The sequence below is a fragment of the Thalassophryne amazonica genome, chromosome 10 (assembly GCF_902500255.1).
Source record: "Thalassophryne amazonica chromosome 10, fThaAma1.1, whole genome shotgun sequence".
Classification (NCBI taxonomy): domain Eukaryota; kingdom Metazoa; phylum Chordata; class Actinopteri; order Batrachoidiformes; family Batrachoididae; genus Thalassophryne; species Thalassophryne amazonica.
The window spans coordinates 103,319,965-103,344,223 of NC_047112.1; the positions used below are offsets into that span (position 1 = coordinate 103,319,965).

Here is a 24,259-nt window from a genome sequence, read left to right on the forward strand (position 1 = left end):
GCATCCGGAAAAGATGCCCAAGCCTCCTCAACTGACTCCTTTCGACGTGGAGGAGCAGCAGCTTGACTCCAAGCTCCTCACCCTATCTCTAAGGGAGCGCCCAGCCACCCTGCGGAGGAAACTCATCTCGGCCGCTTGTACTCGCGATCTTGTTCTTTCGGTCATGAGCCAAATCTCATGACCATAGGTGAGGATCGGAATGTAGATCGATCGGTAAATCGAGAGTTTTGCCCCCCTACTCGGCTCTCTCTTCACCACGACAGTCCGATACAGCGATCGCATCACTGCAGATGCTGCACCGATCCCTCTATTGATCTCACGCTCCATCCGTCCCTCACTCGTGAACAAGACCCCGAGATACTTAAACTCCTCCACTTGAGGCAAGGACACTCCATCGACCTGAAGAGGGCAAAGCACCTTTTTCCGGTCGAGAACCATGTCCTCGGATTTGGAGGTGCTGATTTTCATCCCAGCCGCTTCAAACTCTGCTGCAAACTGCCCCAGTGCACGCTGAAGGTCCTGATTTGATGAAGCCAACAGAACCACATCGTCCGCAAACAGCAGAGACGAGATTCTGTGGTTCCCAAACCAGACCCCCTCTACACCCTGGCTGTGCCTAGAAATTCTGTCCATAAAAAAAATGAACAGAACCGGTGACAAAGGGCAGCCCTGGTGCAGGCCAACATGCACTGGAAACAGGTTTGACTTACTGCCGGCAATGCGAACCAAGCTCCTGCTGCGGTCGTACAGGGACCAGATAGCCCTTAGCAAAGGACCCCGGACCCCGTACTCACGGAGCACCCCCCACAGGGTGCCCCGAGGGACACGGTCAAACGCCTTCTCCAGATCCACAAAACATGTGGACTGGTTGGGCGAACTCCCATGAACCCTCGAGCACCCGATGGAGCGTGTAGAGCTGGTCCAGTGTGCCGCGACCAGGACGAAAACCACACTGCTCCTCCTGAATCCGAGGTTCGACCATCGGTCGAATTCTCCTCTCCAGTACTCTGGAATAGACCTTACCGGGGAGGCTGAGGACTGTGATCTCCCTATAGTTGGAACACACCCTCCGGTCCCCCTTCTTAAACAGAGGGACCATCACCCCGGTCTGCCAATCCAGAGGCACTGTCCCCGATCGCCACGCGATGTTGCAGAGGCATGTCAGCCAAGACAGTCCCACAACATCCAGAGACTTAAGGTACTCAGGACAGATTTCATCCACCCCAGGAGCCTTGCCACTGAGGAGCTTTCTAACCACCTCGGTGACTTCGGCATGGGGGACGCAGCCAGCGCGGTGCGGCGGCACAGGAAAAACACCTCCATGTTGATAACCATTTGTAAAATCCAGGCGGCTTTTGATGGCTTTCAGTGGAGTGAGTATATGAGAAATTGTTTAACAGCTGGACATGTTCCAACTTGTCCTTAATGCTTCCAACAGAGGTGTTTTTCCTGTGGCAGAAACCGGCTTCTTCTGAAACTTCTCTGTTCTCTCACGACGTCCTGGATCAATAGAGCCTGAAATGTGGAGGTTTTCAGCTTGAAACAGGCTGACGACGGCGCCTGGGAGTGCTGCATGACGTCTCGCTCCGTGGGAAGTCCTTAAAGCGACAGTATCACCTCAAAATCTCTCATCAGCCGTTAAAACTTTCACCGAAAACCATCTTAATTTTTCGAACCGTGTCCACTTCGATGTGTCTCACAGGTTTAGAAAAAAGTTTGATCAAACAAAGCGCCAGTCTCTCAGCAACTTCTCAGACAAAGGAATTACGACGAGGGGCTGGACGACTCCTCCCACAAGGAGTGCTCACAGGCGAATGACGTCACCGACAGGTGTGGAAAAACTCACACATGCGCACGAGGGTTCAAGCATGTCTGACGTAAAAACATATGAATGAAATCCATATAGTTTTTGAAAAAAATAAAAAGGACCTATACTTTATTGACAGACCTCATATATATATATATATATATATATATATATATATATATATATATATATATATATAAAATGCTTGGAAAAACTCCACCAGGGGAGAAATATTTTGTTCATAATGCTAACAAAAATTACAGCCACATATCCATTAATCTGGATGTCAATTTCATTTTTTTCAATTAATTTTCATTTATATAGCGCCAAATCACCACAAAGTTGCCTGAAGGCACTTCACACAAGTAAGGTTTAACCTTACCAACCCCTAGAGCAAGCACACAGATGACAGTGGTAAGGAAAAACTCCTTCTGATGATTTGAGGAAAAAACCTCAAGCAGACCAGACTCAAAGGGGTGACCCTCTGCTTGGGCCATGCTCTGCTTGGGCCAATTTACAAAACGAATATACAGGACATTTTGGGCGTCCATGGGGTACACAGGACAGGAGGCTTGCAGAAGAAGATACCACCTCCATCTCTGGATGGAACCGCACCTCAAAACAGAGAGAAAAACAGAATCGATCAAATCTGGTCAAATCTGTCCTGTGCACCTACAGCAATTCTTGTATATTCGTCCGTGAATTGTTCTGTGAATTATTTCTGTAATTTATGTTTGTAGCATGGCCCAAGCAGAGGGTCACCCCTTTGAGTCTGGTCTGCTTGAGGTTTCTTCCTCAGAGGGAGTTTTTCCTTACCACTGTTGCTCTGGGGGTTGGTAAGGTTAGACCTTACCTGTGTGAAGCGCCTTGAGGCAACTCTGTGTGATTTGGCGCTATATAAAGGAAATAAATTGAATTGGGCATCAGAAAAACAACAAATACAGTATATTCTGTCAGCATTAAGCAGCAAGAAAAACAGAAGAAATACTAAGGTGATTGCCGGCCACTAGCCCTAAGCTTCACTACAACACCCAGCCTTAAAATAAAATTGAGCCAGCAGTCTGCTCCGTTTCCTAATAAAATTAATTTAAAAGGGCAAAAAGCATAGAAATGTACTATGCCAGCCATATGAAAGGAAAGTAAGTGTGTCTTAAGTCTGGACTTGAAAGTCTCCACAGAATCTGACTTTTAGTGATGCAGGGAGATCATTCCACAGAACAGGGACACAATAAGAGAAAGCTCTGTGACCTTCAGACTTTTTATTCACCTTAGGGACACAAAGTAGTCCTGCACCACAAGAACGCAGAGCCCGGGTTGGTACGTAGAGGTGATGGTCTGGTTTGGGGAGGTGATGGTCTAGTGCTTAAGTGTTGGGCTTAAGACCAGAGCATCCTCAGTTCAAATCCCAGCCTGACAGGAAAATCATTACGAGCCCTTGGTCAAGGTCCTAAATCCCCTAGTTGCTCACAGGGGCAGGAAGCCAGTGAAGAGACGCCAAAATGGGTGTAATGTGGTCAAACTTTCTGCTTCCTGTCAAAACTCTGGCAGCAGCATTTTGAACCAACTGGAGACCTCTAAAGCTGGACTGTGGTAAACCAGAAAATAGAACATTGCAGTAGTCCAATCTAGAAGCAATAAAAGCATGAATCAGGGTCTCAGTATCAGCCATAGACAAGATGGGACGAATCTTCACTATATTTCGCAGATAGAAGAAAGAAGTCCTCGTAAAATCTGTAATGTGGAGGTCAAAGGACAACGCAGAATCAAAAATTACTCCAATGTTCCTCACTTTGTTAGTGTGATGCGTGACATACAAGCCTAGACTAAGCGTTAGCTGGTCAAATTGATGCCAATATCTCAATGGACCAAGAACCATCATTTCAGTCTTATCAGAGTTTAAATTTAAATTTTACTTTTTCCAGAATTTTAGAGCAAAATGATAGATTTGATATCCGCCTATAGTTTTTAAATATACTAGGGTCAAGATTAGATTTCTTAAGTAATGGTTTAATCACTGCAGATTTGAAACATTTAGGAAAAGATCCAGAGGTTAATGAGAGATTAATAATTTCAGCACAGTCAGCCCAAGAGTGGGCCACAGGTCTTAAAACAGTTTTGTTGGTATAGGATCAAATAAACAGGTTGTGCTTTTGGTTGACGTTACGCATTTCATTAACACGCCTAGTGAGATACTCTCAAATTCTGTAAATCTAGGTAATGCCTCAGTGATGGCACCCACCTCAATAGCAGGGTGCAGTGGCTGGGGTAAGGCATGCTGGGATATGTTTAACCTAAAGTCTATTTTCTTCTCAAAGTAATCCAGGAAATCTTGTGCTGTAAAAGGAAAGCAAACTACAGGTGGTTGTTCATGAATAAGTATTGCCACCGTGTTGAACAAGAACTTTGAGTTCTGCTTGGTTTTGTTGATCAAATCAGTGTAATAGGCCCACTTTGTCGACAGCAGAGCATGCTTATAGTCTAAGATAGCACGAGAGGTGGAATACGTCTAATTTTGAACTATGCCATTTCTGTTCTAGACATCTAGCCTTATGCTTGAGGTCACGCAAATAATCACTGAACCAAGGTGACTGCATTTTTGGGTGGGGGGGATGATATTAATGTAGGTGGCGCAATCATGTCGAGTGTCGATTTGAGCGCCGAGTTTAAACTTTCCATAAGACTGTTTTCCAAATGTGAAGCTAAGATATCAGGCAGTCTAGCTTTGAGTTCAGTTATAGTTGAGGAGTTGATGTATCGCCGCAATGATATATAAGGTAGTTGTTCCACTAAACACAGCAGCAAAACTGTAAACTTAATAAGAGAGTGATCAGAGACCACTGATGTAAGAGGCATGATGTCAATATTCGTGACAGCAATACCATGTGCGGGAACCAAATCCAGGGTATTTCCATTAATGTGTGTTGAATCCTGGATGCATTGTTGGAATCCTAATACATCCATAAATGATTTGTAGAGGGGATCAGAAGGCTTATTTATATGAAGGTTGAAGTCACCAATAATCAGAATGTTATCTACACTAGTTGACAAGTTCAAGAGAACTCACCAAATTCATCTAAAAATTCAGAGTATGGGCCAGGGGGTCTATATACAGTGACAAAGTAATACGGCTGATTTTTACTCTTGTGACCTTGGCAATATGTAACATCAGGGGCAGAGTGGAGAATCACACATTCACACGAATTAATGTCAATATAGAATATTTTATTGGTGGTCACCTGACAGCAGCGTGTTGTTAAAAACGTGTGCTGTCTGCTTCAAAGTGAGCATCCAGTGCTTTCAACAGATGATGTCAGAATCTGACTCCACAGATCTTGACTAGTATTGGTATAAAAGAAGTCATTAGCCTCCACCTTTATCTTTGTTTCACTGCACTCGTTTTTTTCACCAATCACTCTCTCTCACTGTTTGCACAATCCTTTAGTCCTTTTTATTAACTCCGAAACCGAACATCTTTGTTGCTAAAGGCAAAGTGTCATTAAAAACAATATAAAATTTTGTGATTCTTAACTTGCACAGCAATCTGGCCGCTGTGGAGGGTTGCTAATTTGGGGCCTGGGGCCACATATGGCCCCACCTTCTTTTGTGTGGATCAGCTTTACCAGGGTGTCTGGACTTAAAGTTGGAGCACATGCATCCTGCGAGCTGCCTCTGATGACTGGGAGGACTCTGACAGTAAATACTCACATGAAATTTTGCTTCTACCTATTAATTATTGGCTTATTTATTCTTCACCTGGTGAGCCTGGTACTTCTGCTAGTAATATACATAAATGAAGACTAAATGCAACTTTTTGTTTCAATGTTAAAGCTACAAATGTATTCCCACCAATATTTAACAACTGTTCCACTGCAAATGAAATTTCCAAATTACATTTCCACAAAATGGGGACAATGACTCATTTGTTTCTCTTTTCTCCCCGATCACTACAGAGGCGTGAATGTGTATGTCTAATCTTTACATATGTGTCCGCGCTGTGATAGACTGGCATCCTATCCATGGTGTACCGGGCCTCTAGCCCAGTGTCCACTGGAATAACCTCCAATGGCCTGTAACCTTTAACTGGAACAAGCGGCTCTAGAAAATGGATGGATCCACATATTGCAAGCACAAACACAGCTTTCTAGGGTTGTGCAGTGATGTGCATGTTATAGGAACAATGATTTTTCAAAGATGGCTTTCTGGAAAAATGCATGCATGCACGCATGCACACGCGCGAGCGCACACACACATACACAGTCAATCGTATTTCTGCTTTATAGTAACTACTGTAATAACTGTGGCACATATGCAGCAGCACATGTGTCAACAAACACGCCTCATCTTACATAATGTAATTCTGAGGGTTTGGACAAAGGGAACATGCTATTTCATCTTTTTCATTGTCTAGCACAGCATATTTTCTCTCCATTTTTCACTGAAGTACTTATTTATTTTCATTATTTGAAAAAACAAACAAAAAAGATAAAACTATAAATGGATTAAACAAATACCAGTTTTAATGCTATTTCACACAATAGGATTGGAAAAGGCAAGGATTGTGTGCATGTATATTGAATTTCTATTCCGCCCCACGTCCCCTCTGGTGCCAGAGAGTGCCATCCCTTTGCTGCTCTGCTCCTTTCTAGCCTTTAATCCCCTTCCCCCTAGAATTAGTTCCCATGCCCATTAGATACCTCACTCAGTGCATTCGCTGGTGCTCTCCAGCAGGCTTTGTATCAGCTCATAATCACACATCACACCATGGCAATACGTAGGTGAATAATAGCTACAGGCACATGTATTTAACTGGTATTAAGGGATATTCTATGTTGGAGTGCACTGATGTAAAGACCTTAATTGGTTTGCGTTAGACGTAGGTCAAATGGATCTGCTGGCTTAAGCAAAGTGTAGTCATTTTACAGAGAAATGGCCCTCAAAGCCTTGTTGGCCTAATTTTGTGCCGCGAGTGTGTGATGCAGAACGAGCATGCTGTCTGTGCACTGCACACCATGCAGCCACTCAATTGCTTATAGTATTTAAGTCTCAATGGCTCATGGCTGGAAATGCAAAGCAAGTGCATGTCTTTTGATAAACGGGTCATATTAGAGCCGAGGTTCACGATGTGCTTCTCTTGCTGGCTGCTGCAGGGAGGAGGAGGGTCATTTTCTGGTTAAACAGCTGAATTAACTAAGAGATCGAAAGATGATGAGGGCAGGAGTCTACAACTGAGGTGACTGCAGGGACTCATTAGGAGATAGTTCAAGCACCGGCACAAGCTGCTCTGCAAATCCACAGAGCCTCCATTCCTCCCCGTTGAATAACGTATGCACAGTTACCAAGGTATTGTTAAAATTTACTTTAATGCAGCACGTTTCCAAGGCCATATCCAGAGCTGTGGGACAAGCAGTCTCAGAGCACAAGACTTTTGTAATTACAAAGATTGTGATGGTGCGTGAGTATCTTCTTTTTGGTGGGATACAGAGGGGAAGAGGGCTCAGTTGTCAAAACCCTAAGGCTAGTAATTAACAAGATTAATCAAAGTGGGGCTGTGATATCTAGCTCACAACTGGACTGGATCATTGTGTCGCTGTAACAAAGTTTTATTGGTGTCACTAATGTCTTTGATGAGCTTCTAATCTGAAACAACTATTCAGAGTTTTCATTGGTCCAGAGGGGGTTAATTGAATTGAATTAATATTACATTCTGGCTCTGTGATGTCAGAGGAATCTTTCCACACCACTCAAACTCAGCTTCATCCACAGACTGGAAATTATGCATCAACATTTTGCTCTTTTAGTGCATTTCATAAAGCACATGGAGGTACAACTAGTGCAGCAGATAATAGAATATTTACAGAGGAATACTGAAAATGCGGATACAAGCATCAAATTCGGCACAAATGCTCCTTAGACAGTACTCGTTTGAAAACACCAACTGGCCACTTGAATTTTCAATATGCAGCCATGTAGGAGTCAAATGAAGAATTACACAGGAGTCAAAATTAAAAGATGCTCCAATCATATTGAAAACTATACCGCATTATTTGTCTGATCACAAAGATTCGAAAAAGGTATAGTTTGAGATTATTGTGACTATGACTGAATGTTATGGATGCTTAGTTATGTTACAGGGCAACATATGTCACATGTCATAGAATTCAATGGATGTTGACCTTGTTTGACCTTTACTTTGGAGACAAAGCATTCAACACAGTCAAAACTAGAATAGAATTCTAGAATAGAATTTAAAATTCTTCTTCTTACTTATAAGGTTTTGAATAATCAGGTCCCATCTTATCTTAGGGACCTCGTAGTACCATATTACCCCATTAGAGCGCTTCGCTCTCAGACTGCGGGCTTACTTGTAGTTCCTAGGGTTTGTAAGAGTAGAATGGGAGGCAGAGCCTTCAGCTTTCAGGCTCCTCTCCTGTGGAACCAGCTCCCAATTCAGATCAGGGAGACAGATACCCTCTCTACTTTTAAGATTAGGCTTAAAACTTTCCTTTTCGCTAAGGCTTATAGTTAGGGCTGGGTCGGGTGACCCTGGACCATCCCTTGGTTATGCTGCTTTAGACGTAGATTGTGGGGGGGTTCCCATGATGCACTGTTTCTTTCTCTTTTTGCTCCGTATGCATCACTCTGCATTTAATCATTAGTGATCGATCTCTGCCCCCCTTCACGGCATGTCTTTTTCCTGTTTTTTTCCCTCAGCCCCAACCAGTCTCAGCAGAAGACTGCCCCTCCCTGAGCCTGGTTCTGCTGGAGGTTTCTTCCTGTTAAAAGGGAGTTTTTCCTTCCCACTGTTGCCAAGTGCTTGCTCATAGGGGGTCGTTTTGACCGTTGGGGTTTTTCATAATTATTGTATGGCCTTGCCTTACAATATGGAGCGCCTTGGGGCAACTGTTTGTTGTGATTTGGCGCTATATAAGAAAAAAGTTGATTGATTGATTGAAAACTATTCCATTTATTGATCCTTTTATTTCAACCAATAATTTGCATCATTTTTTGTTGAAATTTGAGCAACTTTAACTTTTGACCCCTGTACAAACTAAAAATGACCTTTGCCACCATTTTTGCTGTTTTGACCCCATAACTCCAGAACATTCCATCATAGATAGTCTAAACTATACCTTTTTGGAATCGTTATGATCAGACAAGTAATGTGATATAGTTTTCAACATGATTGGAGCATTTTTAAAGTTTGACCTCTGTGTAATTCTTCATTGACCCCTACCTGGCTACAGCTACCACCCTGGGATGGTTATCATACATTTTTGTGTAGGCCATGATACACTGAGGCTGGATTCTAAGTGGTGTTTTTTCCCCTTAAGTGGTACCGATTAGGTCAAAATTCATGACTGGCTCAAGTACTAATTTCAGGTCGTATAATTATTGGTTGAGTTAATAGGTGTCATGCTTAGTTATCATCATGGGGTAAAATATGTACATGTCATAGAATCCAGTGGTCGCCGACATTGTTTGACCTTTACTTTGCAGACCAAACTTTCAACACAGTCAAAACTATTCCATTTATTAATCCTATTAGCACAACTAATAATTTGCACCACTTTTTCAACAAAACTGAAGCAACTTTATCTTTTGACCTCTGTACAAACTGAAATTGACCTTTATTGGCATTTTTGGTGTTTTTACTCCATAACATTCAGTCATGGAGAGTTCAAACTGTACCTTTTTGGAATCTTTGTGATCAAACTAATAATGTGGCATAGTTTTCAATATGAGGCAGCATGGTGGAATAGTGGTTAGCACTGCTGCTTCACAGAAAGAAGGTCATGGGATCAATTCCCACCTGTGGCCTTTCTGGCCTTTCTGTGTGGAGTTTGCATGTTCTCTCAGTGTTTGTGCATTTGCTCTGGCTTCCTCCCACATCCAAAGACATGCAGGTTAGGTGAACTGGAAACTTTAAATTGTCCGTAGGTGTGCGTGCGGGTGTGAATGTGTTTGTCTATATGTGTCCCTGTGACAGACTGGTGTCCTGTCTACCCGCCTCATGCCCTATGACTGCTGTGATAGCCTCCAGCCCCCATGACCCTTAACTGGAGTAAGCAGCTGAAGATTAGTGAGTTTTCAATATGATTAGAGCATTTTTAAATTTTGACCCCTGTCTAATTCTTCAATTGAACCCTACCTAGTTTCCTATTGCAAATTCATGTGACCAAGGAACATTTGTGCTAAATTTGGTGCTATCACCATCTGCAGGATTGTTTCAGTTATCTGCTACAGTAAACAGTCAGGATGATGACTTTCTGTGTCTCAAATGCAGACAACTCCTCAAACTGTAAAAACCTGAAAATCATGTGCTATATGCATAAAAAAAACAGCTTTTACTGACAGAAACCCCGTCTGTAAGATGGAAATTCTTCCAGTGATTGAAGGTTCTTTGAAAAGCAACTGATTAGTCCTGATTTAGAGTTCCAGATTAGATTTGAGTAATCTGAAAGAGCCTTTTGTCTAAATGTCATCATCCGTCATATTTAATCCACTTAGGTTGTGCGTAGGTGTACTGTGTTTGTGGAAATCTAATAATACACAGCTACTCGGCTTGCAGTACACACGCCTTGGCGTGCGTGCATCACAGGAACTTACAATATTTCTGTCATGACTACATTTCTGTCAACCAAAACCAGGACATAAAGCTGAATAATTGAAAAGAGGAGATGCTTTGCATTATTTACAATTAGTGATGATGATACTTATGTAGTGTAGCGCATTCCGCCGCAGAGAATGCTTTGACATTTTTCGATGTTATTGCTTTAATACCAAAGTGACAAGTTGAGAATTTCCTCCTGTAGTCCCAGACTTTCAGTATGCTGATGTATAGAATTAAGAGAGATGTGAAAATTTAATACCCTAATCAATATTTATACAGAATGATTTTCCAGGGAGACTTTTGAGCTGTGGCATAAATGTTTTTGTAATGTTCTAATCAGACAGTAGAAGAGGACGTCATTAGAAATTAGCAGAGAGACTCACTCCAAGCGGTCTCAACATCCTCTTCGTTTGAGCAAGCCTTTGTTTTGTGACAAGAGAAAAGATGGGCTGTGCCATTTTTCCTCATAATGTCAGTTACAGGAGCCCTCATCATTTAAAGACAGCTCACAGGAAATGTTCATGGACATGACAAAAACACCTGCAACAGCACAGGCCAGGAAAAAAATGGGAAGTGTTCGGGTAAGGTAAGTGGGTCATAAAAAGTTTAGTGTTTTGCACTTGTGGAGCTGCTTTATTTCTTCAAAACACAACGAAGCATCACAACTTAATGTATTAATAGGCTTCCAGTTTAGACAGCTTTGTGCATTGTCGAAGATACTCTGGTGGAAATCATTTGCATATTACTGAGGTCGCCCTCAGCAACCTCTTAGGAGTTTGCTTTTAGAAGTGCATCTACATGTCATAATAAGTGGGATGTGTGTCAGAGTAAAACCTCTCTGCTGCCTTTAAAGATGCCTCCCCACCCCTCTTCCTCCTCACGCTCCACCTCCACAGTCTCCAAGTGCCTATGGCCAACCGCTTCTCCATCTGCACATAGCGCTTCTGTTTAGTGTGCAAGTACACTTTCATGTAGCTTCAGCAATAACATGGACTGTACACAGAACAAGAACTCTGTTATTAGAACAAGTTTAGTTTTCTCTCTAAAAACTCTGCAAAGCAACCAGGGACAGAAACATTGTTCCGTGCCTGTTTATCGTACCCAGCTTTCCATGTCTGGCTAATTTCGAATGCACAGTCCTGGTCAGAATTACTACCACTTCTAGATTTTAATGGGGTCAACACGCGCACATTTACTTCCACAGGAAATGCTAACAGATACTTCAAATGCCTGTTCATAAAAAATAAATAAATAAAAAAAATCCCTGTTTATTTGTGGTTTTTTTGATTGTCTCACCCAATAACATTTATTTGCCAGTTAGCAAGGGGCAATGTTTGCATTCATTCCAAGTCAAGATTGAGCTGATAGAAATTCATTTTTGTTCCTTGTGAAAAGATGACTCCTAAAATATCTAAAGACAGAGTCCAGGTTGAAGATTTTTGGAGTTCTACTCTACGTCTTGTTTTCAGTTCAGTTGGACAGTTCAGGCTGGATGAGGAGCGTCGACCTCTTCAGAGATGTTCAAGCTGATTCAGGTCAGGGCTCTGACTGGGCCACTCAAGGACATTCACAGATTTGTCTTGTGGCCACTCCTTTGATATCTTGGCTGTGTGCTTAGGGTCATTGTCCTGCTGAAAGATGAACTGTCACTGCAGTCTGAGGTCAAGAGTGCTCTGGAGCAGGTTTTCATCCAGGATGTCTCTGTACATTGCTGCATTCATCTTTCCCTCAATCCTGACTAGTCTCCAGTGCCCACCACTAAAAACATCCCCACAGGATGATGCTACCACCACCATGCTTCACTGTAGGGATGGTGCCTGGTTTCCTCTAAACATCATATCTGGCATTCATACCAAAGAGTTCAATCTTTGTCTCATCAGACCAAAGAATTTTGTTTCTCATGGTCTGAGAGTCCTTCAGGTGCCTTTTGGCAAACTCCAGATAGGCTGCCATGTGCCTTTTACTAAGGAATGGCTTCCATCTGGTCACTCTACCATACAGGCCTGATTGGTGGATTGCTGCAGACATGGCTGTCCTTCTGGAAGCCTCTCCTCTCTCCATAGAGGAATGCTGGAGCTCTGACAACAGTGACTATTGGGTTCTTGGTCACCTCCCTGACTGAGGCCCTTCTCCCCCAGTTTAGACAGGTGGCCAGCTCTAGGAAGGGTCCTGATGGATCAGAAAATCTTCCATTTACAGATGATGGAGGCCACTGTGCCCACTGGGACCTTCATAGCAGCAGAAATGTTTCTATACCCTTCCCCAGATTTGTGCCTCAAGATAATCCTGCCTTGGATATCTACATACAATTCCTGTGTCTTCATGCTTGGTTTGTGCTCTGATATGCACTGCCAACTGTGGGACCTTATATGTAGAAAGGTTTGTTTCTTTCCAAATCATGCCCAATCAACTAAATTTAGACCAGCTGAACTCCAATTAAGCTGAAGAAACATCTCAAGGATGATCAGTGGAAACAAGATACATGTGAGCTCAATTTTGTGCTTCATGGAAAAGGTTGTGAATACGTACATGTTTTGTTTTTAAACAAATTAGCAAAAATAAAAAAAATAAAAAAACACAAAAAACCTTTTTTACATTGTCATTATGGGATACTGCATGTAGAATTCTGAGGAAAAAAAATGTTCCACCTTATTACATTTTGAAATAAGGCTGTAACATTCAAAAAAAATGTGGAACAAATGCAGTGCTGTGAGTACTTTATGGATGCACTGACATATCATATTTTGGCATTTAGTTCTGAGCTCCTTGTTATTCTGTTTCCAGCATAATTCTGTCCATATTATATATATTACTATTATTTCTCCCTGTCATTCGGCATTTCTCTCCTTTTGCAAATATTATTTATTATATAGATAAATTTCTGACATTTTCATTTTGTGTACCTCAACTTCCTGGTTTGGCCCGCACATTTGTATTGGACTGCTTGCTTGCCTTTATAAACACCATTGGAGTATTCCCTTCTTGTCAGATTGTCTTGATTCATCCTGCTCTCATGTTAAGGCACCTTGACACTTGCACAAATTTGATCCCTGCACTGCCGTGCAACTTGTGACAATGCATCCCACTTTGTCCCGCTTGACGCCACACTATATAAGCTAATCATATTATCATATTATTATTATTAATACGAGGTCTGTCCGTAAAGTATAAGTCCTTTTTATTTTTTTCAAAAACTATATGGATTTCATTCATATGTTTTTACGTCAGACATGCTTGAACCCTCGTGTGCATGCGTGAGTTTTTCCACGCCTGTCGGTGACGTCATTCGCCTGTGAGCACTCCTTGTGGGAGGAGTCGTCCAGCCCCTCGTCGGAATTCCTTTGTCTGAGAAGTTGCTGAGAGACTGGCGCTTTGTTTGATCAAAATTTTTTCTAAACCTGTGAGACACCTGTGGACATGGTTCGAAAAATTAAGCTGGTCTTCAGTGAAAATTTTAACAGCTGATGAGAGATTTTGAGGTGATTCTGTCGCTTTAAGGACTTTTCACGGTGCGAGACGTCGCGCAGCGCTCTCAGGCAGCGTCATCAGCCTGTTTCAAGCTTAAAACCTCCACATTTCAGGCTCTGTTGATCCAGGACGTCGTGAGAGAACAGAGAAGTTTCAGAAGAAGTTGGTTTCAGCATTTTATCCGGATATTCCACTGTTAAAGGAGATTTTTTTAATGAAAGACGTGCGGGCGGATTGCAGCGTCGGCTTGCAGCCGCCGCGACGCTCCGTCACGGGAAAAACACCTCTGTTGGAAGCCTTGAGGACAAGTTGGAACATCTCCAGCTGATAAACAATTTCTCATATACTCACTCCACTGAAAGCCATCAAAAGCCAACTGGATTTTAACAAATGGTTATCAACACGGAGGTGTTTTTCCTGTGCCGCCGCGTCGGCTGTGTCCCGACGCGCGGACCCGTCCGCACATCTTTCATTAAAAAAAATCTCCTTTAACAGTGGAATATCCGGATAAAATGCTGAAACCGACTTCTTCTGAAACGTCTCTGTTCTCTCACGACGTCCTGGATCAATAGAGCCTGAAATGTGGAGGTTTTAAGCTTGAAACAGGCTGATGACGCTGCCTGAGAGCGCTGCACGACGTCTCGCACCGTGAAAAGTCCTTAAAGCGACAGAATCACCTCAAAATCTCTCATCAGCTGTTAAAATTTTCACTGAAAACCAGCTTAATTTTTCGAACCATGTCCACTTCGATGTGTCTCACAGGTTTAGAAAAAATTTTGATCAAACAAAGCGCCAGTCTCTCAGCAACTTCTCAGACAAAGGAATTCCGACGAGGGGCTGGACGACTCCTCCCACAAGGAGTGCTCACAGGCGAATGACGTCACCGACAGGCATGGAAAAACTCACGCATGCGCACGAGGGTTCAAGCATGTCTGACGTAAAAACATATGAATGAAATCCATATAGTTTTTGAAAAAAATAAAAAGGACCTATACTTTACGGACAGCACTCGTATATAAGATAATCATCGCTCCCAGAATCACAGAGAAATTATCTACAGTGACAGGTTGTCTTGTGCGCATCATGTAGTGGAGAAGGCATTTGGAATTTTGTCTCAAAGGTAATTATTTATAATATATATTGTAATGAAATGGTAAAACAGCTGCATTTTCCTTCCTTCTTATGAGTTAGATAATGTATCTGTAAAGTTATGTTTAATATAAATGTAACATCTCGTCATAATCAGATGCCCTACATACAACACACATTGACATGCAGAAAACACACCATGTTTTCAAATAGGTTACGCAACGTGCACAACTTGTTTACGCAAGTGGCACAAAATTAATGTTTGCCAGAATTTTACATTTCAAAATTTTCTTTGCACATTGGCACACAGCCACACACAGTTCATGCACAGTTTACGAGGCATTTACTCATTGGCATGCAAGATAGCGTAACCAGTGCAGAGATCAATATGCGCAAGTACACCTGTGTGCCTGACCTGTGCCTGTTATTTTTGCTTATCTATAGTCAGTATTTTGACAACGTAGATGCTGGGCATGACATTAATAACTACATTGGATATAAACTACCAATAATACTTGGAAGATAGTGGCTAAGATGCTACAGCACCAACCACGGAGAAACCCATTAATCTAAAATCAACATTAAAAAGGTAGACAAAAGTTTACAGTTGATCACCAGTACAACACCTTTTTTTATGTCAAATATGATCATCAAAATCCTACATTTGATAATATAAAAGCCACCATTTCATCTGCCTCAACAGACAACTCCACCCTTCCCTTCCTACTCTTCACATTTCCTCCCATTCACCACAGGATTCAATTTAGAGTTTGGAAATGAGGAGTCCCTGGGACTCCATGAGATAGGAAAAAAATAAATCAATAAATAAATTGAAGTTGCATTGTGTTTTCATGGAGTCCCTATTCAATGCAACTTGCACTCCATAGCAACTTAAGACTCCAGACAATACTGTTGTTTTACTGTTTAAGTCACATTCTGACAGCTGTGCACTTTTCACTCACTCTGACTGAAACATTTTCTCTGCAGCTAGGGAAAAAAAATAAAAAAAAATTAAAAATTGAAGCCAAACTCCTGTAATGAAGCTACGATCCGTGCTGTGGAAGACTGCTGTAAACAGAACCTATATCCAACATTACATGCTGTTCATTCTATGCCCCTAGGATGCTACATGTTTGTAAAAGCTGTGCAATGTTTAGATTTACTGTATTTTTTTTTTTTTTGTATAGAGGGACGGTAGTAAATTGAACTGCAGAATTCTGCTCACTCTCATGCTCACCATCCAAATCTGACTCATGCCACCACTCTCTGCATGCACAAAAATACATTCCTCCAATTCTATCCAAGTCCGTTGTCCTCACAATATCGCCAAAATTTTTCCTGGTGCCAAAGTTCAAAGGTCAGTATTGGAGCATCCAAAAACAATATCCAACATTCAAAATAACCCACACTGAGCATCTATATATTCCACCTATGCAAATATTGCCTTAGGCATGCCTTACGTGCTTTATCAGATTCTGGCAGACAGGCTCTCAAAGCTGCTCACATTTACAGCTTCTGTTTGGACACATATTGCGGCACATTCTTCAGGCAACAGCTAACCCTTACCAAAAAGTAGTATATGCAAGTATGTTTCAAGTATACTTCTAGTTTACTTTTTATATACTTATCAGTACTATTTTTTGGTAAGGGAAGTGAGTGTATTTACCAATATGTTTTAGTTGAGCCAGATGAATGAGTACAATGCATCAGCATCATGAGCTTCAACAAACTGTGATTGAAGTCAGTACATTTATTTTAATCTTTTTCCAAATTCCCACATGACACAGCAAAACTGAAATTATACTCAAGTTCTTCATGACATTGTTATCATCTCTGGTGTTTTTCTCAGGAAGCAACACTTTTAAAAAATATCCAGTGTTAGTAAATGATCAGGTCTCTGTGGATGAACATTATGTCCCATGCAATTTATATAATGTGATCCTCTTTGGTCTCGACACAATGCTGTACACACAATCATGTGCTCTGCCAAGTTTTCTTTGATGCATCTGGGAAGGGCAGTGATTGATGCTGTAAAGTGGCTCCCATCACTATTCATCTCATTCATTATGCTAACATATTTTAACTGATGCTGGCCTGTGACAAGTCACACAAAGAAGATGCAGTGGAAATGCTGGAAAAGCTTCATACAGCTACATTTAGAGGACTGAAAGAAATTAAAACTTTATTTCAAACCATTTTACAGTGTTCAGATTTAGGCTGAAACGATTAGTCGAGTATCTCGATTCGATTAGAAAAAATGTTCAAGGCAATTTCTGTGCCTCGAAGCTTAGTTTAATGTTACAGCACATATGCCAGGCTGGTGTGAGGCGCTGCAACGTCCCCAGAAAAAAAAACAAAAAAAAAACAGAAGAAGACTAGAGCATAACAGCTAATCAAATTAGCAATGATAGCTACAGCTTTCCAACGCGCCACATAGAGTAAAAAAATAGCCTTTTAAGAGAAAGATGGTCCACACTGATCTTCTGAAATAGAACTACTGCCCATTTAAAGCGAAGCAGTGTGTTTGTCTATTTTTAAAAAGCACATGGTCCACTCTACATGCGGACTGACGATTCGCCTGGGTACCGTCTCTCTGCCCGGTGTGATAGTACAGCAGATAACTGAAACAATCATGCAAATGGTGATAAAAGCATCAAATTCGGAAGAAATACTCCTTAGACACTCCTCCTTTGAAAAAACCGATTGGCCACTTGACTTTTCAATCGGTGGTCAGGTAGGGGTCAATTGAAGAATTACACAGAGGTCAAAATTAAAAGATGCTCCAATCATATTGAAAAAATATTCCACATTATTTGCCTGATCATAAAGATTCCAAAAAAGTATAGTTTTGACTATCTGTGACTGAATTCTATGGAGTTATGGGATAAAGCAAGAATGGTGATGCAAAAGTGATGCAAATTATTGGTTGATGACATGTGACATATGTTACCCCGTAACTTGAAAAGTAAGGATGATACATGGTCCAAACTATTCCTTTTTAAAACTGTGTTAACTCAACTAGTAATTTGCATCACTTTTTACCAAAATTGGAGCAACTTTAACTTTTGACTCCTGTACAAACCGACACTGCCCTTTGTCACCATTCTTGCTGCTTTTATCCCGTAACTCCATAGAATTCAGTTAGAGACTGTCCAAACCATACCTTTTTGGAATCTTTGCGATCAGGCAAATAATGTGGCATAGGTTTCAATATGATTGGAGCATCTTTTAATTTTGACTCCTGTGTAATTCTTCAATTGACCTCTACCTGAAGGCCAAATGAAAATTCAAGTAGCCAATCATTTTTTTCAAAAGAGGATTGTCTGAGGACTATTTCTGCTGAATTTGATGCATTTATCACCATTTGCAGGATTCTGCTCTAAATATTCTCTTATCTGCTGCACTATGCACACAGCTACAGCTCCGTTTCCACCCACACTGACTGACAAACAGTCTCTGAAAGAAGATCCTCTCAGCAAAAGTCCACTCTTTCAACTGTGTTTTGCTCAGACTTGCACTCAGTGTTTCGCTTTTTAATTTTCGCTTTTTTGGGCAACACACAACGCTTCACAAACACTGTAACTTACATAAAATAAAATTTAAAAAACTGACTGCGAGGCTTGCATGTTCAACCTGCAGCTGAAATGCATCTGCTGAATCGTAGAGAAAAAGGGATAAAAAAAAAAAAAAAAATCACTCAGGTATCCTGTCCATTAACATTAAAAAACAAACAAACAAAAACAACCTATAAAAGGTAAATAATCAAAATAGAAAGACACATCCCATCGCCATTTCAGCAAAATGTCAAGACTTTGGTGCAGTGACATTGTGTCATTGCTTAGGGAGAACCCTGGACTATTGATGATGTTTAAAAATGCAAAAGTACTTTTTATTCAATTACTTGATTAATCGCCAGAATAATCGATAGAATACTCAATTACTAAAATAATCAATAGCTGCAGCCCAAGTTCAGATTTAATGTGCAAAATAAGAGAAATGTGGTTGTATGAGGTAAATGTCTAATTTTGCTAACATATTTAAGCTATAATTTGATTTTGCATTAAAAGTATGATATTCTAATAAAATACACTTTTATGAAGATAAAGCAATGTCCAACATGATGCAAATGCATTAATATTACCTATCTGTAATATTCTACACACTAAAATTGTGCGCTCTGTGTCCGTTGTTTTCTCACCGAAGTAGTCTTCAGATGGAGGATTGTCCATGTCAAATAACATCTTTTTGGTCAGGCGCTCCAACTCGTCTTCTGGGTGCGCAACAGGAATGTTGGGGGTGCTGCCCTGGAAACCAGAACAAGTAAATTCATAACCCTGGTCAAAGTGATATACTACTGTAACACTGCTTAAACTACAATATGCAAAAATGTACAGGTAAATCAAAGCCAGTTTTCTTTTGATAAGTCAGCACATGTATACATGAACATTTACAACTCACTAAATAAGTCTTGAATGAATCACTCAGAACAATAAGTGTGATAACGTATGGCACAGTGCATCGGGAAATTATTCAAAATACTTAATTTTTCCACAGTTTATGTTATAGCCTTATTCCAAAATACAGTAAATTCATTTTTTTCCCCTCAAAAATTCTACTCACAACACCCCATAATGACAACTTGAAGAATGATTTTTTTTTTATTAGTGTTTTCCAATTTATTCAAAAAAAAAAAAAATCACATGTACATCAGTATTCACACCTTTTGCTTAATACTTTGTTGATGCACCTTTGGCACCAATTACAGCCTCAAGTCTTCTTGACTATGATGCCACAAGCTTGGTGCACCTATCTTTGGGCAGTTTTGCCCATTCCTCTTTGCAGCACCTCTCAAGCTCCATCAGGTTCGATGGGGTGCATTGGTGCAGAGCCATTTTCAGATATCTCCAGAGATGTTCATTCTGATTCAGGTCTGGGCTCTGGCTGGGCCACTCAAGATGAAAGGTGAACCGTCATCCCAGTCTGAGGTCAACGGCACTCTGGAGCAGGTTTTCATTCAGGATGTCTCTGTACATTGCTGAATTCATCTTTCCCTCAATCCTGACTAGACTCCCAGTTCGTGCTGTCACCACCATGCTGTTTGGAGTATGTCATTCTCAAAAGGGATTTTCTTACAAAGAAGACATGAAATTTCAGCTGCAGTTTGCTAGAAGGCACATGGGAGATGCAGTTTCTCCAATCACAGCCACAGAAAGAGATAACCCATTTAGAGTTGTCTTGGTGGCTTCCCTTGTATAAAAGGATTGCTATGTGGTGTCACAGATGTGGTGAAGCACGACATCAGCACATTACTGTCCAATTACGTAGGGGCTATAAAAATTAAGAGATGACATATAAAAATGGCTGTAACCTCTAAAAGATTTATGCAACATTTTTGTTAAATTTTCAAAATTAAAGCTGAAAGTCTACACGACAGGAACAGCTTGATGGTTTCATTTCCACTCCATTGTGGTGGCGTATAAAGGCCAAATTACAACTGGGTCACTGTACAACTAACTTTTAGAATTGACTATGAATTATCATCACACATTATGTCCATCTTTGACTTAAAGATGTTAGTAAACCCAGATGAAGCACTGTCCCAAGGTCAAGCAAAACACTTAAATTTAGATGCAAAGGACAGTCTTCAATCTGTGTTTCTCCAGTGACGTGTCTGACCCTGGCTCAGGTCCCGTTGATGCACAACCGACAAGGACGAGCATATCCTCTGCAATACAATGAAAGGGGAAAAAAATGACCCTAGTAATTGCAATTTTTTTTTTTTTGGAAAATGATAAGAGACCAAACACAAGAATAAGATTGGAACAAAGGACTTCCAACACTTTTTAGGTATTGTAGAAGTAGGAGATGGGTCTGAGATTGTTCGTTTAGAGGTAACATCTGTTGATGCCTAATCTGTAAGAGATTTTAGGAGGATGACATAACTGTCTGAAGATGCCACTTCCGTACTTGTGAGCCTGCCCTCAATCTTATCATGCAGTCTTTGATATCTGCCTGCTGTGTGTCTGGATGAAGCTGACATGTTGTGGCTGACATTTTCTGCCAATCAACCGCAGAGACTACAAACACAGGCCTCTTCCACTGTGACACAGCACAATCCCGTCACAGGTGTGTGTCCTTTGCAGAAACCCTGGAGGCCTGAACTCAACTCTTTTTGTGCTACATATCCAGGTTTTTTCAGAATCAGTGACACTTGACTGACCTTCTGCAGATCTGGGCCTGGCTGAATCTTTACAGCAGATTTGATTTTCAATATTGTAACACACACTAAGATCTGGGCTGACCTTTCAGGTGTTCCTAATTGTGACATTTGGGAGCTGGGTGAATGTTCGCAGACAGTTTGGCTTTGTGCTAATTTATTCACAGTTTACTGTGTCGCATAAAGGAATCCGATTTGTCAATAGCAGACTCAGTGAACAGGTGAGTAAACAAGCATACAAAAAAGGTTTTGTATTCAGAGTGAAAAAGTAATTAAAGATCCTGCCAGACAACTCTTCTAGTACTATAATTTATTAACTTTAAATACTTTTTCACTAATTTGGCTTATTACCTGAAGGCTGGTTAGAGAGAACCAAATCCAAGCAATAATGGAGTCTTGAGTTTTTCATTGGAATTAAGAAAATAATTGCATTTTTTTTTATCCTCTCTTTTTTAAAAGGCAAAAAAAAAAAAAAATTCTCAATGGTACCCACCCATTCTAGAATGCTTTTCACGCCCGCTAGCCATTAATTGGTTACTTCATACACCTGATGTCCCTGACCTCTCTGTTACCTCAGACCTCTATTCCAAGTTTCTGGACTTCAAGGTCAAAGTGGACTCTACCAACAGGTAAGGTTGTCTGGTTTCACGCTTGTCACCACACTGTACCGCAGGACTGTTTGCCTCTGCACTGCATTTCCTGTTTCTCTCATATAGCTGCTTCTCAAGTCAAAAAATGATTACCAAAGCTAAAAACTCAACCTGTCAATTAGACCCTATGCCCATTGCTCTGGTTAAGGCATGCCAACTTACCCATCATTCCACCACGGTAGACACTAAGGGTGTAACGATACATGTATTTGTACTGAACCGTTTCGGTTCGGGACATTCGGTTCGGTACAGGGCTGTGCATGGGTGAGTTCGCGTTGTGTGTTTACCGTAATTTCTGGACTATAGCGCGCACCTGAATATTGGCCGCACCCACCAATTTTAAAAAGAAAAAAATTGTATATAAATAGGCTGCACTTGTCTATAAGCCGCGGGTCTCCATGTTGTAACATGAGATATTTCACATAAAGATGTTAGACAAAGATTTTTTTTAACTTTTAATTAAATAAGTACCGTAAATGCTTTTTTCCCCCGAAGTGTTACATGTAAATATTGACGTGCACATCATCCAGCACGCGCGCTTAGTGTCCTTGCTCCACACGGAGAACTAAGTAATTTTGTTGAGATTTCATTGCGTGTTCAGCCAGGATCACATGGAGGCTGTGGTAATTGAGACGTTAATGAGGTGCTGTGACTTTTTCGACTTGTTGCGCCAAGACAGAGAAGCGGTTTCGGGGGGGGGGGGTTACACACCGCTAACTGATCTGACGGCGCAAAGTGCCGCAGAGCCACTTTTCTTCACTAAAACACACAGGTAAGACTGTGTGAATTTACACCGCATGAGGAGCAAAGCTTTCAGCAAATCAATTGACAGCATCAACTGACATATTTGTTGTTTATTTGAGAACATTTAATTTAACTTATTACCAGGCAGCACTTTGTAATTATTTTATTTTCCTGTTTGTATAATGTTACAATAAATTGGTGGTTTAACCAACAAGCAAATTTAGGTTTTGCATTTTGTTCCCATACTGTACCGAAAATGAACCAAACTGTGACCTCAAAACTGAGGTACTCATCGAACTGTGATTTTTGTGTATCGTTACACCCCTAGTAGACACTATCAGCTCCTCCTTGGAACCTGGCTTGGTTCAGTTTGTCTTCAACCAATCTACTGTCACTCCCATGCTCAAAAAGCCTGGCTTGGATCTGAATGATCTTGAGAGCTCTCACCCGCTGAAATTCAGACCATTACCACACACACACCTGCAATGTGTGTTAGACTCTCTCCCGTTCCACAGTAATAGACATGCACTGATTTTGCGTCTCCTTCAGTGCCGTGGGAGAAAACACGCAATTTAGGCTGTTAATAAAGAGATTCATGGGGCTGTTTGTTTCATTTCTTAAAGACAGTTTCAAATATGTGTGCCATATATGTGCATGCAGTGTTGCTACGGTAACTCTCACTGTGTCTGTCTGTGTACCTGCTCTGGTCTGCTGCTGTTCCTGTGTGCTGTTCATGTTAAAGACGTTCTATTTAAGATGAAAGTCCTGTGTAGACACTGCATCTCCTCTGTTGACTGAGTTATCTTGCCGCTTTGGAGCCCGCAGGATTTTTTTTATCCGTCCGTTACCACTTGCAGTGAAGTTCTAACCGCCTGCTCCCGTGAGATTTGTGTTGGGTCCCGTGAGATTTGCGGTGGGTCTCGTGGGACCCAATTGAAATGAAGGCCTCTAATCTCACCCACTGCTGTCCAATCTACAACCTCCCTTTCCTCAGTAAAGTCCTGGAAAGAGCACTTGCCGACCAGTTTCACCAAACCATGTCCAAGCATGAGCTCTATGGACCCTTTCAATCTGCCTTCAGAGGCTACCACAGCACAGTGTGTGTTCTTATTAAAATTACTAATGACCTCCTCATTGCCACAGACTGTCTACATGAATATTCTCAATACCTTGGACCTCTTAGCACCCTTTGACAGAATTTCTTACAAGATCCTCCTCAACCTCTTATCTGAACAAGTTGGTCTCATGGAAGTATTGTTGTCCTGATTTCAGTCATGCCTTTCCAACAGGTATCATTTCATTACACCCTTATTCAACAGAGCACTGTTCTATTATGACTGTCCATGATCCAAAAGAGTGTAAAAATGGGATGAAACCGGCTTGCCTCCTAACAGGGTGGTTTATAAAGTGCAGACCTGGCAAATGGATGGCTCATAAAGTGCATACCTGGCAATCCACCCGCAAATGAAAGGGTGAGTTGCACCCTTGCCCAGAAATGCAACAAACACTGCTTAAACTTTAAATTTTTATCCTGATGGAGCACAATCAAACAGGTTTCAAGACATATTCACTAGGAATACACCGTTCAAACACGATTGAAGCTGTTGTGACTATGAACACCCGAAAATTACCACGCACTAGTGATGATTTTGCGAATCAGGATGAAATGTTTG

At 41.3% G+C, this 24,259-nt stretch overlaps 1 protein-coding gene across 5 annotated transcripts in view; it reads right to left on the reverse strand.

Moving 5' to 3' along the window:
* The window catches only part of lpp (LIM domain containing preferred translocation partner in lipoma), a 489,494-nt gene that overhangs the window by 99,195 nt on the left and 366,040 nt on the right, over positions 1-24,259 (reverse strand). For all 5 annotated transcript variants that reach the window (XM_034180670.1, XM_034180672.1, XM_034180668.1 and 2 more), the window contains one exon: positions 19,174-19,279. In XM_034180670.1, the coding sequence (XP_034036561.1) occupies positions 19,174-19,279 (106 nt within the window). The remainder of the gene's footprint in view (positions 1-19,173; positions 19,280-24,259) is intronic.